General features: G+C 38.4%; 1 protein-coding gene across 1 annotated transcript in view; it reads right to left on the bottom strand.

The window, feature by feature from the left end:
* POLL (DNA polymerase lambda) overlaps positions 1-19,559 on the bottom strand; it is a 52,173-nt gene that overhangs the window by 8,985 nt on the left and 23,629 nt on the right. Inside the window, exons 5-7 of the mRNA XM_053692486.1 lie at positions 17,521-17,838; positions 14,856-15,029; positions 5,811-5,939 (exon numbers count right to left, since the gene is read on the bottom strand). Coding sequence (XP_053548461.1) covers positions 5,811-5,939; positions 14,856-15,029; positions 17,521-17,838 — 621 coding nt within the window. The remainder of the gene's footprint in view (positions 1-5,810; positions 5,940-14,855; positions 15,030-17,520; positions 17,839-19,559) is intronic.

The raw sequence follows: 19,559 nt of genomic DNA, 5'->3' as shown, positions 1-19,559 counted from the left end.
TATTAATGTTGTGACCAAATAATAGAAAAGAAAGAAATTAGAAGGCAAAAGGCACAAATACCATGAAAACAAAAGATGAACCAAAGCAGAGTTTATCTGCACAGCTTGATAATGTCTTCTAGTTCAATTCCCAGCAGCAAAAGATCTCAAATGTAGCTTAACCTTACTCCAATCAAATTTTGGGTCTGGCACAAAAACAGAGAAAATTGTTCTCAGCAAACTGTCAGCTATTTCTTATCGAGTGGATAATCTATTATGTTACAGCTTCACATCTGAGCTTTGAACAAATCTCCCTATTGGAAACCACTGTACCTTAGTTCATTTATTATCCAACTCGTAAAACTTCAGTAGATGAAACGGCGTATATACTATTGGTGTAGGACTTTGTAGAGCAAGTGTCTCCCACACATATAGATATTTCAGGTACATATACATGTAGTGTAAAGACAGGTATGGTCTATGCAACTGAACCGTACTCCAAGCACATCTATGATTACAGGCTAAACCAATAATTACAAATGTGACATATACAAAAACATTATAAGGGACATTACATACATTTAATATATGCATACATTGTCCCCCTTTTATTAAAGTGCAGGTGAACAAGGTTCCCAGACAGGAAACCCATCAGCCCAAGCTCACTGGGAGCAAAGTAGCATCGACTATATTTACCACTGCAAGGGCAAACATTCACCAGGGGATTTAAAGGGACAGTCTACACCAGAATTGATATTGTTTTAAAAGATAGATAATCCCTTTATTACCCATTCCCTAGTTTTTCATAACCAACACAGTTATATAAATACACTTTTTACCTCTGTAATTATCTTGTATCTAAGCCTCTGCAAACTGCCCGCTTATTTCAGTTCTTTTGACAGACTTGCAATTTAACCAATCAGTGCTGGCTCATAGGTAACTCCACGTGCGTGAGCACAGTGTCATCTATATGACACACATGAACTAACACCCTCTAGTGGTGAAAAAATGTCAAAATGCATTCACAAAAGAGGTGGACTTCACAGTCTAAGAAATTAGCATATGAACCTCCTAGGTTTAGCTTTCAACTAAGAATACCAAGAGAACAAAGAAAAATTGGTGATAAAAGTAAAATTGGAAAATAGTTTATAATTACATGCCCTGTCTGAATCATGAAAGTTTATTTTGGACAAGACTGTCCCTTTAACTCAATCACCTCTGAGGTTAGGAAGCAACAGTCTCATGACCACGGCTTCTTAACTTGCATTTTATGTCAACAATTAAGATCTGAATTGCAAATGATCTGCCTTTGTTTTATAAGCAATTGAAATTATCATTTGGTAGCAAAAAATTGCATTGTTTTGAAAAGCCTCTTAAAAAATGTGTATCCTATCTCCTCAACGGTGGCCAGTTGAGAACAGATATAAACAAGGTCCTGCACTAACAAAGCAACCACTGTGTAGAATGTTGCATTCTATGATTCTGAATCGTGCAGGATACATTCCTGGCTGGCTGTGGCCAGATGTGTAAAAAAAACAAAAACATTTCTGGAGTTAAAGTAAATTAAAACTACACAAAACAAATACTCAAATACACTGTAACTACTTTTCTGTTTTTGTTAAAATTTAAATGGACAAGAAACTAATTTTTTCTTTCATGATTCAGAAAGAGCATACAATTTTAAACCACTTTCCAATTTACTTCTATTTTCTGATTTGCTACGTTCATGAGGTATCCTTTGTTGAAAATCATACTTAGGTAGGCTCAGGAGCAGCAATGCACTACTGGGAAATAACTGCTAATTGGGGGCTGCACATAAATAGCTCTTGTCATTGGCTCACCTGATGTTCTCAGCTAGCTCCAAGTAGTGCATTGCTGCTCCTTCAACAAAGGATACCAAGAGAATAAAGCAAATTTGATAAAAAGTAAATTGGAAAGTTGTTTTTTCAAATTGTAAGTAAATCATAAAAGAAAAAAAAAAAAATCGAAGTTTCATGTCCCTATAAGTCAAAGTGTAAATGTAAATATTATTTTACAACTGCTTGGGAGTTGAGACACAAACATATATTTTAAATACAATTGTGGCGAGAGTCCACAAGCTAGTTACTGAAGGAATAAACATTCCTACCAGGAGGGGGCAAAGTTTCTGAAACCTCAAATGCCTATAAATACACCTCCCACCTCACTCATACCTCAGTTTTAAAAACTTTGCCTCCTTAGGAGGTGGTGAAGAATGACGTGCTTGATTTCTTCAGTGAAAGGTGCTTCTAAGCATATGGAAGCCCAGTTCCTCTCTAAGTGCAGTGTTTGTCTGAGGGATGTGAATGCAGTATTGCCTGATGATACCATGTTTTCACCTATGGGAAATCTATTCATAAGGCTCTCTGTAAATCGATCACAGGGATTCATCTGCTGCCTGCCTTTATAGATTGACAATATACTCTTGTACCATTACCTCTGCTGATATGTTTCAGTACTGGTTTGGCGGTCTGCTATATGTGGATGGGTGTCTTACACGGTAAGTATATACTTTTTTAATATGAGACACTCAGCTGTGGATTGGGCACTTTTTTAAATAAAAGTTGTTATATATTGTTTGTATACATGCCTTGAGTCAGTATTTCAGTGCTCTTTTTTAGCGACTTTTTAAATTAGTGGCTAAATATTTGTCAAGGTTGGCAGAGTCTGTGAAACATACAGGTTTTTTTTGAGCTATTAATTTATTTTTTAATTTGGAGAATGCTATGTATTATGTCTCTCATAACCACATCATAATCCATTTTGTTAAGCAGGGTATTGCGATGTTTCCTTATTTGGACGACATCTTGGTATTAAGCTCAATGTTTTCATTTAACAGAATCTCACACAAAACAACTATTGTTGTTTCCTCAAGGACATGGTTGAAGGATCAATTTACCAAAAGAGTTTCGTGATTCCTCAGACAAAGGTCACCTTTTTAGGTTTCCATATAAATTCAGTGTCCATGACTCTATCCGTAACACAAAATAGACTATTAAGGTTTTAGCTTGTCTAAACCTTCAGTCTCTATAATTTCCTTCAGTGGTTATATGCATGGAAGTTTTAGGTCTCATGATTACAGCATTGGACCCTTTTGCTCGTTTTCATATGAGACCTCTACAGCTTTGCATGTTGCACCAATTATGCAGGGATTATACTCAGATATCACAACTGATTTACTTAAATCCCAACACTCAACTCTCTCCGTCTTGGTGGTTAAACCATCACCTTATTGTTCAAGGGGCCTCCTTTGTTTGTCCTACCTGGACTGTCATCACAACAGATCTGTAAGTCTCACAGGTTGGGGAGCTGTCTGGGGGTCTCTGACAGCACAAGGAGTTTGAAATCCTCGGGTGCGAGGTTACCAACCAATATCTTTGAACTCTATTGCTAAGTGCTATTTTCAGAGCTCTTCAGGCTTGGCCTCTATTAAAGAGAGAGATATATATTCGGTTTCAGACAGAAAATGTCAAAACAGTGGTATATGTCAATCATCAAGGGGTGACTCGCAGTCCCCTAGCAATGAAAGAAGAATCTCTAATACTTAGGCAGAATCTAACTCATGTCTAATCACTGCGATTCATATCCCAGGTGTAAACAATTGGGAAGCGGATTATCTCAGCCGTCAAACTCAACATCCGGGGGAGTGGTCTCTCCATCAAGATATATTCTATCAGATTGTGCAGATGTGGGGTCTTCCAGACATAGATCTGATTGCCTCACGTCTAAACAAGCAACTTCCCAGAGACCAATGGATGCTCTAGCAGTTCCCTAGTTTTACCAACCTGATTACATTCTTCCACCTCTGGTTCTTCTTCCAATAGTGATCTTAAAGATCATAATGGAACAATCTTATGTGTTTCTAATAGCACCAGCAAGGCCTCACAGGTTCTGGTATGCAGACCTTTTCCGAATGTCCAGTTGTCAACCTTGGTCACTTCCTCTAAGACCATACCTTTTGTCTCAGGGTCCATTTTTCCATCCGGATCTCAAATCTCTAAATTTGAAGGCATGGAAATTGAACACTTAGTCCTTAGTTTCTCTGACTCAGTAATTAACACTATGATACAGGCTCATAAGCCTGTTTCAAGGAAAATATAACACAAGGTTTTGAAAACCTATATTTCATGGTGTTTCAGTTGTGATTATTCTTGGCATTCTTTTAGAATTCCTAGGATTCTTTAGTTTCTTCAGGATAGTTTGGATAAAGGTTTGCCTGCCAATACTTTGAAAGGACAAATCTCTGCCCTGTTTTATTTCACAGAAAGATTGCTAATCTTCCTGATATTCACTGTTTCGTACAGGCTTTAACTCGTATTAAAAAAAACCCCCGTTATTAAATCTCTCTCTCCTCGGAGTCTAAATTTGGTATTAAAGACTTTGCAGGCTCCTCCTTTTGAGCCTATGCAATCTTTGGACATTAAACTACTTTCTTGGAAAGTGTTATTTCTTTTGGCTATCTCTTCTGCTAGAAGAGTTTCTGAATGGTCTGCTCTCTCTTGTGAGTCTCCTTATCTAATTTTTCATCAAGATAAAGCTGTTTTGTGGACTTTGTTTAAATTTTTGCCTAAAGTTGTGAATTCTAACATTAATAGGGAAATTCTTGTTCCTTCCTTGTGTCCTAATCATAAGCATACTCTTGAAAGATCTCTACATTCTTTGGAGCTTTGAAATATTATGTTGATGCTACTAAAGATTTCAGAAAGACTTCTAGTCTGTCATTTTTTCTGGTTCTAGAAAAGGTCAGAAAGCCTCTGACATTTCTTTGGCATCTTGGTTGAAACTTCTAATTCACAAAGCTTATTTGGAGGCGGGCCAGTCTATGCCTCAGAGAATAACAGCTCTTTCTACAAGATCAGTTGCCACATCTTGGGCTTTCAAGAATGAAGCTTCAGGTGATCAAATCTGTAAAGCAGCCACTTGGTCTTCTATACATACCTTTACTAAATTTTACCATTTTGATGTTTTTGCCTCTTCGGAAGCAGATTTTGGTAGAAAGGTTCTTCGGGCAGCTGTCTTAGTTTGATTCTAGTGCCTATGATTTAAGTTTTTTGAATTTTTAAGAAAACTATTTTTTTGGATTTAATTTCTCAGCGGAAATAGCCGTTTTTATTTTATCCCTCCCTCTATAGTTACTCGTGGACTTCCACATCTTGGGTATTATATCCCATCAGTGACTAGCTTGTAAACTCTTGCCACCTATATGAAAGAACACATCATTTATGTGAAAAAAAACTTACCTGATAATTTAATTTCTTTTATGGTGGCGAGAGTCCACGAGACCCACACATTTTTGGGGGGATTATGATTTTTTTGTATAAAGCACATTATTTATCCTGTTCCTCTTTTTATGCTTTTACTCCTTATATACCTCACTAACTTGGCTATACGTTAAACTGGGGTATGAGTGAAGTGGGAGGTGTATTTATAGGCATTTGAGGTTTTGGAAACTTTGCCCCCTTCTGGTAGGAAAGTATATCCCATCTGTATCTAGCTCGTGGACTCTTGCCACCATGAAATAAATTAATTTATCAGATAAGTTCTTACATAAATTGTGGGTATTTTTTTATTTATGGTTAAAAAACATATTTAGCCAATATGGCCTACCAAAACACAAATATCCTTGCTGGAACAATGATTGAATAACCAAAATGGCTGAGCTACTAACCGACCAATGTGCTTTACCTGGTCTGTCACTGGCAATCAAGCATTAAATTGGAAGACAATATTGTCCGCCACTGCTCTGCACAAACATGGGAAGGTAATTGAACAGAATTATTTGGCACAAAATATCTGGTATTGAAGTTACGTACAGTTTGTTCTATTCTTCCAGCCTCCTCTCTGGGCATGCGATCTAAGAAATCATCATAATATTTCAATCCGATTGTCTGTTGGTGGGTCAGGTTTGCTTTAGTGCGGATGTCATCTAAACTTCGAAAGCCCTGGGGGGAAAACACAAAGATAACAATAAGGAGGAAGTAATATTGATTAGTTATAAGTATTTTAAGACAATTTAACATATTGGGCTTAATTTATCATTCCGTGGCAGACAGGGGCGGACATATTTGCCCCCGTCTGACCGGCTTCTCCTATGACGGGCAGCAATCCACTGCCCGCATTTAACATTGCGCACGAGCACTGTTGTGCACTTGCGTGCAACCCCGCCCCTGTGCACACACAGCCAATCACACGCGTGCAGGAACTGTCAATCTCCCCGGTTGGAAGAGATGACAGCTGCTTGATAAATCCAGACTGGAGTCAAAGGGGAGAAAAAGGGCTTGATAAATCGAGCCCAAAAGGTTTATATAAGAACTCAACAATACAGGTCATGTTGTGGGTGTGGCTACTGGGCAGCATTGCCACATTTACTCACAAACTATAGAAGAACCACTGTATATATCTATAACATATGGTCTCCAAGTGTTCTGGACACGGCTGAGGCTATTCCATATTGGTTAAGAAAAATGTGTCAGCAAAAGAATACTTGTGCACAAAAAGAAAAGTATTAACCTGTTAAAACAAACAATAATATATCAAACAAAAAACAATGTGTTAGTGCAAAAAGGATATGTCCAAAAAGTCAATTGGAGACTAAATCCCAACTCCTAATGTGCATAAGTGATCCCAGTAATTACTTCTCAGTGGAAATGAATGCTGCAGTCGAACTCCAAGGGTTAACCTCAAATAAAACACATCAATGCTGCCAATGGTGAAGTCCTGTGAGACAACAGGGTTAATTCATATGTAAGTTGTATGCTCACATGCTGCAGAGCTTCACATCACGCTCTAGATATAAAAGCAATGGGAGACTCCAGCAGGAGCAGATAGAAGTGAACTCAGATGAATGTTAAAACAATTGATTAAAACCTGTGTTAAAATCACAGGGGTTTACAGAGAACAACCACAGCTAGAACCTCCGTATATTACACAGACTGCATATTGTAAACAAATGTCTACGATTACGGTTTGCAGTTCAGAAGGTTGGTCTCCGCCCACAACGTGACATCACACGCTCAAAATCCAACGATCATTTCACCAAAAGAATATTTGTGGTTAATGCCTAATGATTCACTATCTGAGGCAGCTGCCCATACCAGAAGGTGTGCAGTTGTGCACCCTGTATATTATCTGTGTACAATGCAAGTCACTGTGGCCTAGATTTGGAGTTCGGCGGTAGCCGTCAAAACCAGCGTTAGAGGCTCCTAACGCTGGTTTTGGCCGCCCGCTGGTATTTTGAGTCAGTGATTAAAGGGTCTAACGCTCACTTTGCAGCCGCGACTTTTCCATACCGCAGATCCCCCTACGCCATTTGCGTATCCTATCTTTTCTATGGGATCTTTCTAACGCCGGTATTTAGAGTCGTTTCTGCAGTGAGCGTTAGAGCTCTAACGACAAGACTCCAGCCGCCTGAAAATAGCAGGAGTTAAGAGCTTTCTGGCTAACGCCGGTTTATAAAGCTCTTAACTACTGTACCCTAAAGTACACTAACACCCATAAACTACCTATGTACCCCTAAACCGAGCTCCCCCCACATCGCCGCCACTCGATTAAAAATTTTAACCCCTAATCTGCCGACCGCCACCTACGTTATACTTATGTACCCCTAATCTGCTGCCCCTAACACCGCCGACCCCTGTATTACATTTATTAACCCCTAATCTGCCGCCCCCCGCTATCGCTGACCCCTGCATTACACTTTTAACCCCTAATCTTCCGCTCCGTAAACCGCCGCAACCTACGTTATCCCTATGTACCCCTAATCTGCTGCCCTAACATCGCCGACCCCTATGTTATATTTATTAACCCCTAATCTGCCCCCCACAACGTCGCCGACACCTACCTACACTTATTAACCCCTAATCTGCCGAGCGGACCTGAGCGCTACTATAATAAAGTTATTAACCCCTAATCCGCCTCACTAACCCTATCATAAATGGTATTAACCCCTAATCTGCCCTCCCTAACATCGCCGACACCTACCTTCAATTATTAACCCTAATCTTCCGATCGGAGCTCACCGCTATTCTAATAAATGTATTAACCCCTAAAGCTAAGTCTAACCCTAACACTAACACCCCCCTAACTTAAATATAATTTACATATAACGAAATAAATTAACTCTTATTAAATAAATTAATCCTATTTAAAGCTAAATACTTACCTGTAAAATAAATCCTAATATAGCTACAATATAAATTATAATTATATTATAGCTATTTTAGGATTAATATTTATTTTACAGGCAACTTGGTATTTATTTTAACTAGGTACAATAGCTATTAAATAGTTAAGAACTATTTAATAGTTACCTAGTTAAAATAATTACAAATTTACCTGTAAAATAAATCCTAACCTAAGATATAATTAAACCTAACACTACCCTATCAATAAAATAATTAAATAAACTACCTACAATTACCTACAATTAACCTAACACTACACTATCAATAAATTCAATAAACACAATTGCTACAAATAAATACAATTAAATAAACTAGCTAAAGTACAAAAAATAAAAAAGAACTAAGTTACAGAAAATAAAAAAATATTTACAAACATAAGAAAAATATTACAACAATTTTAAACTAATTACACCTACTCTAAGCCCCCTAATAAAATAACAAAGCCCCCCAAAATAAAAAATTCCCTACCCTATTCTAAATTTAAAAGTTACAAGCTCTTTTACCTTACCAGCCCTGAACAGGGCCCTTTGCGGGGCATGCCCCAAGAAGTTCAGCTCTTTTGCCTGTAAAAAAAAACATACCCCCCCCCCAACATTACAACCCACCACCCACATACCCCTAATCTAACCCAAACCCACCTTAAATAAACCTAACACTAATCCCCTGAAGATCTTCCTACCTTGTCTTCACCATCCAGGTATCACCGATCGGTCCTGGCTCCGATATCTTCATCCAACCCAAGCGGGGCTAGACATCCACTGAAGAAGTCCAGAAGAGGGTCCAAAGTCTTCCTCCTATCCGGCAAGAAGAGGACATCCGGACCGGCAAACATCTTCTCCAAGCGGCATCTTCGATCTTCTTCCATCCGGTGCGGAGGCGGTCCATCTTGAAGCAGGCGACGCGGATCCATCCTCTTCTTCCGATGTCTCCCGACGAATGACGGTTCCTTTAAGGGACGTCATCCAAGATGGCGTCCCTCGAATTCCGATTGGCTGATAGGATTCTATCAGCCAATCGGAATTAAGGTAGGAATTTTCTGATTGGCTGATGGAATCAGCCAATCAGAATCTAGTTCAATCCGATTGGCCGATCCAATCAGCCAATCAGATTGAGCTCGCATTCTATTGGCTGATCGGAACAGCCAATAGAATGCGAGCTCAATCTGATTGGCTGATTGGATCAGCCAATCGGATTGAACTTGATTCTGATTGGCTGATTCCATCAGCCAATCAGAAAATTCCTACCTTAATTCCGATTGGCTGATAGAATCCTATCAGCCAATCGGAATTCGAGGGACGCCATCTTGGATGACGTCCCTTAAAGGAACCGTCATTCGGCGGGAGACATCGGAAGAAGAGGATGGATCCGCGTCGCCTGCTTCAAGATGGACCCGCTCCGCACCGGATGGAAGAAGATCGAAGATGCCGCTTGGAGAAGATGTTTGCCGGTCCGGATGTCCTCTTCTTGCCGGATAGGAGGAAGACTTTGGACCCTCTTCTGGACTTCTTCAGTGGATGTCTAGCCCCCGCTTGGGTTGGATGAAGATATCGGAGCCAGGACCGATCGGTGATACCTGGATGGTGAAGACAAGGTAGGAAGATCTTCAGGGGATTAGTGTTAGGTTTATTTAAGGTGGGTTTGGGTTAGATTAGGGGTATGTGGGGTGGTGGGTTGTAATGTTGGGGGGGGGGTATGTTTTTTTTTACAGGCAAAAGAGCTGAACTTCTTGGGGCATGCCCCGCAAAGGGCCCTGTTCAGGGCTGGTAAGGTAAAAGAGCTTGTAACTTTTTTAATTTAGAATAGGGTAGGGAATTTTTTATTTTGGGGGGCTTTGTTATTTTATTAGGGGGCTTAGAGTAGGTGTAATTAGTTTAAAATTGTTGTAATATTTTTCTTATGTTTGTAAATATTTTTTTATTTTCTGTAACTTAGTTCTTTTTTATTTTTTGTACTTTAGCTAGTTTATTTAATTGTATTTATTTGTAGCAATTGTGTTTATTGAATTTATTGATAGTGTAGTGTTAGGTTAATTGTAGGTAATTGTAGGTAGTTTATTTAATTATTTTATTGATAGGGTAGTGTTAGGTTTAATTATATCTTAGGTTAGGATTTATTTTACAGGTAAATTTGTAATTATTTTAACTAGGTAACTATTAAATAGTTCTTAACTATTTAATAGCTATTGTACCTAGTTAAAATAAATACCAAGTTGCCTGTAAAATAAATATTAATCCTAAAATAGCTATAATATAATTATAATTTATATTGTAGCTATATTAGGATTTATTTTACAGGTAAGTATTTAGCTTTAAATAGGATTAATTTATTTAATAAGAGTTAATTTATTTCGTTATATGTAAATTATATTTAAGTTAGGGGGGTGTTAGTGTTAGGGTTAGACTTAGCTTTAGGGGTTAATACATTTATTAGAATAGCGGTGAGCTCCGATCGGAAGATTAGGGGTTAATAATTGAAGGTAGGTGTCGGCGATGTTAGGGAGGGCAGATTAGGGGTTAATACCATTTATGATAGGGTTAGTGAGGCGGATTAGGGGTTAATAACTTTATTATAGTAGCGCTCAGGTCCGCTCGGCAGATTAGGGGTTAATAAGTGTAGGTAGGTGTCGGCGACGTTGTGGGGGGCAGATTAGGGGTTAATAAATATAACATAGGGGTCGGCGATGTTAGGGCAGCAGATTAGGGGTACATAGGGATAACGTAGGTTGCGGCGGTTTACGGAGCGGCAGATTAGGGGTTAAAAGTGTAATGCAGGGGTCAGCGATAGCGGGGGGCGGCAGATTAGGGGTTAATAAGTGTAAGGTTAGGGGTGTTTAGACTCGGGGTACATGTTAGAGTGTTAGGTGCAGACGTAGGAAGTGTTTTCCCATAGGAAACAATGGGGCTGCGTTAGGAGCTGAACGCTGCTTTTTTGCAGGTGTTAGGTTTTTTTTTCAGCTCAAACAGTCCCATTGTTTCCTATGGGAGAATCGTGCACGAGCACGTTTTTGATGCCGGCCGCGTCCGTAAGCAACTCTGGTATCGAGAGTTGCATTTGCGGTAAAAATGCCCTACACTCCTTTTTTGGAGCCTAACGCAGCATTTGTTTTAACTCTCGATACCAGAGTTAAATTTATGGTGCGGCCAGAAAAAAGCCAGCGGAGCGTTAACAGCCCTTTTACCGCCGAACTCTAAATCTAGGCCTGTATGTGCACACTACAGTGTCTGAGAGTTGCACCGTTATTCAAATATCATATCACATCCAAGAATTTAGAATGCAATTCTACTGCATTTAAAAGGGACATAAAACCCAATGTGTTTCTTTCATAATTCAGATAGAACATGTGATTTTAAACAACTTTCCAATTTACTTCTAATATCAAATTTATTTTGTTTACTTGATATTTTTTGTTGGAAAGGATATCTAGGTAGACTCAAGAGGTGCTGATTGGTGGCGGCACATATATGCCTCATCCTGTTGTCTAACCCAGTGCATTCAGCTAGCTCCCAGTAGTGCACTGGTGCTTCTTCAACAAAGGATATCAAGAAAATGAAGCAAATTAGATAATAGAACTAAATTGTAAAGTTGTTTAATTGTATTTTCTATCTGAATCATGAAAGAAAAAATTTGGGTTTCATGTTCCTTTAATCAAAATTCTACAATCCACTTCAGTGTTCTCCACAAAAAAAAATCCCAGTCAGGTGGGGCCAGTGCAATACTTTGCAGTATTAAAACATTTTTGTTATTTAAAAATTAAATTTAAGCTATCCAAAGCACAAAATTGATTGCACAATTTAACGTAAATTGATATAAAGGATCATTAAAATACAGCATAATTGCATACTCCCAAAATGCACAATAAAAAAAAACATTGCATTAGCACTTACTCTGAATTTGAAATTATTAATAGATGTATGAGAAATTTAAAAAATTGCTTCCATTTTTCTGCTTGATGTATCATGTGACAGTCACCAGCCAATTACATACTCATATACATACACACTAAACTTCTGCACATGCCAAGTAGGAGCCCCAGAAAGGGTGCATATAAAAAGACTGAGGACAAATTGACAATGGAAGTAAATTAGAAAGTAAATTAAAAAGTAGTTTAAAATGTCATGCTCTGAATCATGAAAGATTGATTTTGACTATAGTGCCCCTTTAAGATCATTGTCCTGCTGGAAAAGGAATTCACATCTACATACCTTCGAAGGGACAGTAAACACCTTGAGATTTTTACATAAAATGTTTAGTTATACATAATGAAATAACTTTGAAATATACATTCATTTTTATTTTGCTACCTCTCCATGTAATTTAGCTTTAAAAATTATGGCTTTTCTACTTCTTACTTAGGGCCTGATTATCTAAAGCTCTCCACACTGGTGAGATGATCTAACAAGTCTCGTCAGTGCTGAGAGATCCCTCAAATAATAATATAATGGCAAATTTTAGCTTGAGAGATGTTTATCATCACGCTATGTAGAGTTCTGGATGTGAAGCAGAGACAATATACAGTTGTGCTCATAAGTTTACATACCCTGGCAGAATTTATGATTTCTTCGCCATTTTTCAGAGAATATGAATGATAACACAAAAACTTTTCTTTCACTCATGGTTAGTGTTTGGCTAAAGCCATTTATTATCAATCAACTGTGTTTACTCTATTTAAATCATAATGACAACAGAAACTACCCAAATGCCCCGGATCAAAAGTTTACATACCCTGGTGAGTTTGGCCTGATAACATGCACACAAGTTGACACAAAGGGGTTTGAATGGCTATTAAAGGTAACTATCCTCACCAGTGATCTGTTTGCTTGTAATTAGTGTGTGTATAAAAGGTCAATTAGTTTCTGGACTCCTGACAGACCCTTGCATCCAGTGCTGCACTGACGATTCTGAGTCATGGGGAAAGCAAAAGAATTGTCAAAGGATCTGCGGGAAAAGGTAGTTGAATTGTATAAAACAGGAAAGGTATATAAAAATATATCCAAGGAATTGAGAATGCAAATCAGCAGTGTTCAAACTATAATCAAGAAGTGGAAAATGAGGGGTTCTGTTGAAACCAAACCACGGTCAGGTAGACCAACTAAAATTTCAGCCAGGGAAATTGTTTGGGATACAAAGACAAACCCACAAATAACTTCAGGTGAAATACAGGACTCTCTGAAAACATGTGGTGTGGCTGTTTCAAGATGCTCAATAAGGAGGCACTTGAAGAACGATGGGCTGCATGGTCGAGTCCCCAGAAGAAAGCCCTTACTACGCAAATGCCACAAAGTATCCCGCTTACAATATGCCAAACAGCACAGAGACAAGCCTCAAACCTTCTGGCACAAAGTCATTTGGAGTGATGAGACCAAAGTTGAGCTTTTTGGCCACAACCATAAACGCTACATTTGGAGAGGAGTCAACAAGGCCTATGATGAAAGGTAAACTATTCCTACTGTGAAACATGGAGGTGGATCGCTGATGTTTTGGGGATGTGTGAGCTACAAAGGCACAGGAAATTTGGTCAGAATTGATGGCAAGATGAATGCAGTATGTTATCAAACAGAACCCCTCATTTTCCACGTCTTGATTAGAGTTTGAACACTGCTGATTTGCATTCTCAATTCCTTGGATATCTTTTTATATCCCTTTCCTGTTTTGTACAGTTCAACTACCTTTTCCCGCAGATCCTTTTATAATTCTTTTGCTTTCCCCATGACTCAGAATCCAGAAACGTCAGTGCAGCACTGGATGAAAGATGCAAGGGTCTGTCAGGAGTACAGAAACTCATTGACATTTTATACACACACACACTAATTACAAGCAAACAGATCACAGGTGAGGATGGTTACCTTTAATAGCCATTCAAACCCCTTTGTGTCAACTTGTGTGCATGTTATCAGGCCAAAATCACCAGGGTATGTAAACTTTTGATCAGGGTCATTTGGGTAGTTTCTGTTGTCATTATGATTTAAAAAGAGTAAACACTGTTGACTGATAATAAATGGCTTCTGCCAAACACTTACCATAAGTGAAAAAAAAGTTTGTGTTATCATTCATATTCTCTGAAAAATGGCCAAGAAATCATAAAATTCTGCCAGGGTATGTAAACTTATGAGCACAAATGTAATTCTCAAAAATGTGCGATAACAAGAGAATTAAGCAAAATAGATAATAGAAATAAATTAGAAAGTTGCTTAAAATTGCATGCTCTATCTGAATCTTGAAAGAAAAAAAATTGGGTTTAGTATCCCTTTAAACTGAATAGGAAAATAACATGTCTGTGCCTGCACATGCAGGGCCGTATTTACAGCCCAGGTGCCTGTAGGCACTAAAAATCTGAAGCCCCCCACACTCCCTGCTGTGCCAGCTACCTTAACTATCTTTGTTAAGGCCAACGCAAGAAATAATCAACTTAGTGGCGATTCGAAAATTGGAAACGTTTTTTCAGCCAAGTGTGGTTAGGACAGCATAGAAACTCATAAGGGCGTGAAGGGGTTAACAAAGATACAACATTATAATTATTATTATTGAATAAGAAGTATCAACTGATTAAAATAGTTTACCTTTTTTAATAAATAATGAAATGGTGGACTAAGATTTTTTCAACTAATTGTATCTACAGTATGTGATACAAACACACACAAAAAAATAATTGTGAATAAAGATTTCTCTGGAGCAGACCTGTTGATACCAGCTCTGTGCAGTCTTTACTCCAGCTCCCCATATGTTTGAGAAGATCTCAAGGACCGCCACGCTGTCACTGATGTGGTCGAGTTTGCGCAAGTGCCCGCTATCCAAGATTTCTTCAATCTTTTCAGCCATTTTCTTACCGATTCCTGGGATATTAGAAGCTTCCTAAAGATAAAGCAGTAATTAGACTTCATCCTTGATCAGTGTTGATTTTAATACAAGTTATTATGTCTATGCATTAATGGTAATCGGGTAAATTGTGTTAAATGTAAAAAACACAAAAAAGAAAGAGGCGCAAACCCCTCTAAGTGTAGTATAACAAACACAACATATATTTATTGAGACACGATTGCACACTCACACTAAAAACCCTCCAACATATGCGGTATGTGTAGACACGATGAAAGTGGTGATCAGTCTGTAGGATACTCAGTGGGATCAGTTGTAAATAACAATCCGGACCTCCTTCAGTCACAAACGAAAGTCTCTTATAATGTTCCCATAGGACATAAGGGTCACTGGTCTCCAATAGTGTATAATCACCAATCACAGTCAAATGTGATCAAAACAATATTAAAGTGCATAAAAATGCCAACCAATACTACACCGATTGTTTGGTGAAAAAGCCGGCTCCAATACAGCTGGTGTGTGTGACGTGGCGTAAGGACGGTGGGCATGGCCTAACGTGTAAGGACGGTGGGCATGGCCTAACGTGTTTCGTAGGACATCTTCCTACTTCGTCAGAGGCTGCCCACACTGCAGATGAACCGTCTTTTCATGTAGTGGATACAAGATGTACTATATATTATTGGCTGGTTTCTGTGGAAATAATCCAGATATTCAGAATGTCAATTGGGGTTGCAGCCGCTTCACACAACACAGCACTGGAGGCTGGATTCAGCTTACTATGGCGTTGAGCTCTTTAGCCCCCCTTAAACAGCAGAGTTAGGACAACGAAAATTGTCTGTGTGATCGATCACACTGCATAAAAAGACGGTCAATCTGCAGTGTGGGCAGCCTCTGACGAAGTAGGAAGACGTCCTATGAAACGCGTTAGGCCGCACCCACCGTCCTTACGCCATGCCACACACACCAGCTGTATTGGAGCTGTTTTTTTCACAAAACAGTCAGTATAGTATTGGTTGGCGTTTTATGCACTTTAATATTGTTTTGATCACATTTGACTGTGATTGGTGATTATACACTATTGGAGACCAGTGACCCTTACGTCCTATGGGAACATTATAAAGAGACTTTCGTTTGTGACTGAAGGAGGTTCGGATTGTTATTTACAACTGATCCCACTGAGTATCCTACAAACTGATCACCACTTTTATCGTGTCTACACATACCTCATATGTTTGAGGGTTTTTAGTGTGAGTGTGCAATCGTGTCTCAATAAATATATGTTGTGTTTGTTATACTACACTTAGAGGGGTTTGCGCCTCTCTTTTTTGTGTTTTTAACATTTAGCTGAATCCAGCCTCCAGTGCTGTATTATGTGAAGCGCCTGCAACCCCAATTGACATTCTGAATATCTGGATTATTTCCACAGAAACCATATCCTTTTTATATAATGGTTTGAATACCTTTATTGTTCCAATTGTATTATTGATGTGTACAGGGCGCTCCTATTTGTTGTGTTTTTTTTAATTGCGTTAAATGTATACTAATTATGGAGTTAAAAAAAAAATATATAAAAAATGAAACTGGATAGGTACACTCCCACAAACAGCACCAATCAAGTACCAGGGTGCTATAGGGAATCCAATATAACACTAGCAGCAAAGATATATATATATTACAGCATCTGGCCAAATGGGACAAGCCCAGGTACCACACCAAGGTATCTCCCAAAACTCGGGTCCCTAATACAGCCAAACAATGCAAGCTCTCAATCAAACAAACTGGGAACAAGTCAGGGTTCACAGACTTATGTCCCCAGAGTCCCAGGCAGTTGCATTGTATAGCTGTTTTCTCTACTGCAGAATCCACCAACCTTACTCTACAACATTCTACTCAGCAATGGCTTAAATCAGTGCAGGAAATCATTTATATCTCTCACTAATTGGCAAATTAGAAAGATAAACAAATACAAGATGCTTTTTATGGGTTATGTCCCCGGATTGCTAAACAATGTCATTTTTATTAAGGAAATAATAGTAAAATGCCCTTAAAAAATGTCCATTGGCTTGTGTCACTTTAAATGTAAATTTATAGGCAGCAAAATGAATATGTTTTATATCTTTACAGAAACATAGCAATCATACTGATATACTTACATATCCTGATTATGTTTCTTAGATCATGTATTTCCATGACAACTAAACTAAATAAAATGCATTAAGGCTTCCTCGTACCCCTGTAAAAGGAAAAAAAAAAGTGATCTCCAGAATAGTAATGCACTACTGGGACCTAGCTCCTGAACCTACCAAGGTATCCTTTTCATCAAAGAATATTAAGTTGGAATGTCTCTTAAAGCAGCACTCTCCATCTGAGCCACAAAAGATTAATTTTGACAGGAATATCCCTTTAAACATCCCTATACAGCATAACGCTTTAAATATCAACCACTGTATGACGTACAAGAAAATGCACCTAAATTGTGGAAATAAAGAAAGAAAAAAATATTGTACATTTATAATTTTCACATTACCTGTGCAGAAGTGATTGGTTTATGGTAGCTTTTCAGTGCATTGATTGCTTTTGAGTAGCCCAGAGACCTCCACCTGTCTCCTTGAACAGAATATGCCTTGGCTAGAACTTCTAGCTTGTCTGTAATGAACTGGTTGTGATTCTCCTTCTTGCTCTCAGATGAATGAGCACAAACCCACTTCCCAGCAACAGTAGTTGTTCCTTTACTGGCCATATCATTGTCTATGGAGGATGCAGGATGTTCCCCTAATAAAAGTGCATTTAGATCTCCTTCAGTAACCCTGGATTCCTCTGTATCACTTTCATCATCATATGAAGACTTAAAGGAATAAAAAGGAACATCCATGTTAGATCTAATTGTATAGCACCATATTTATATTTTATTTCTGTCTCTATTAAAGAGACATTCAAGTCAAAAGTAAATCCCCACAAAATATTTAATTATGGAAAATAAAACACTGCAATATTCATATTTATAATTTATGTTGTCAGATTCAGCTGTAGAATACCTCAGAGATAAACGGAAATAAGATAATGGTACTTAAAGGGACATAATACTCATATGCTGTAAAAAGCTGACAAGAAAATATCCCCTGAGCATCTCTATGTAACAAAAGAAAGATATTTTACCACAGAATTTATTCAGCTCACCAGAGTAAGTGCTGTGTAAACAGTTATACTAGCTAAAAATGTAGAGTGTGATTAGGGATACTACACTTCTGCTCTCCTAGCTAATCCCAATATGGAGTGTGCTAACCTCATAAAGTACACCCTTAGTTCAAAAAGAAAGTGTGGGGGAGGGATAGCGCTAACGAATAGCTGAGAGCCAAAATATCTAAAAAACTCTAATGAGATAGTACATTACTAGTATAAATAAACAATAAAAATCGAATTAAAATTAGCGTGTCTACGTAGCCAAAAAAAAGAGGAATTGGATATATATGTACAAATAAATCAATATTTATTATAACAATATAAGATAAATTCTAACATAAATTCTAACAGATAACTCCTATAAAAGATGCCGGCATCAGGTAAAAAATGAGTGTATCTAAAAGACTGCAATGAGAGTGACTATCTGAGGTTCTCAAATAAACAAAATTATTAGCAGCATATATGACTAGACAGAATTATTAGCAGCATGTATAACTAACCAGAATTATTGGCAGCCTATATGACAAAAACAGATAAAATAACTACAAAGTCTATTAAAAAGTCTATTAAAAAGTGCTTGATATCAGTATTCCCAAAATGGAGCTGATCCGTGGGTGATAATGTTTACCAGTGTGATCCGTGGGTGGTAATGTTTACCAGTGTGATCTCCTTAGGGGGTAATGTTACCAGTGTGTCAATTCAAAGACCGGGTAAAAACGGAGTGATATGAGAAGTAACTTTATCTTCTTTCTGTATGGCTTTCCTCCGTTTTTTTAGCCTGTTTTTAGCCAGTATCTGTCCGTCCTCCGCAGCAGGTATCCAGCGTGTGGAAATGGTCCCAGAGGGATCAAGTTCCAGGTTAAAGTTCAGTTCAGATTTCCAAATAGTAAAGCGCCGTTGTGCAATATTTCAGCCTATGAATGATAGACCTTTAAAAAGCACTCTGGGTTCGTTTTCTGTGGGTCCTGGGGCAGGAATTACACATACAGAGACGGCTCACCTGTGATCAGTGACCGCTCAATGTACCTGTCCTATCCACCAACGATACCTCAGCTAGTAAAGAGATATAAAATGTATCAAGGTTTAGTAAGCAAGTTCTACGCGTTTCAGCCTCCAGGGGCCTTTATCAAGATCTTGATAAAGGCCCCTGGAGGCTGAAACGCGTAGAACTTGCTTACTAAACCTTGATACATTTTATATCTCTTTACTAGCTGAGGTATCGTTGGTGGATAGGACAGGTACATTGAGCGGTCACTGATCACAGGTGAGCCGTCTCTGTATGTGTAATTCCTGCCCCAGGACCCACAGAAAACGAACCCAGAGTGCTTTTTAAAGGTCTATCATTCATAGGCTGAAATATTGCACAACGGCGCTTTACTATTTGGA

Source organism: Bombina bombina, chromosome 9 (genome assembly GCF_027579735.1).
Source record: "Bombina bombina isolate aBomBom1 chromosome 9, aBomBom1.pri, whole genome shotgun sequence".
NCBI classification, from domain to species: Eukaryota; Metazoa; Chordata; class Amphibia; order Anura; family Bombinatoridae; genus Bombina; species Bombina bombina.
The sequence above is the reverse complement of the archived record's forward strand: the minus strand, read 5'-3'. Positions and strand labels throughout refer to the sequence as shown.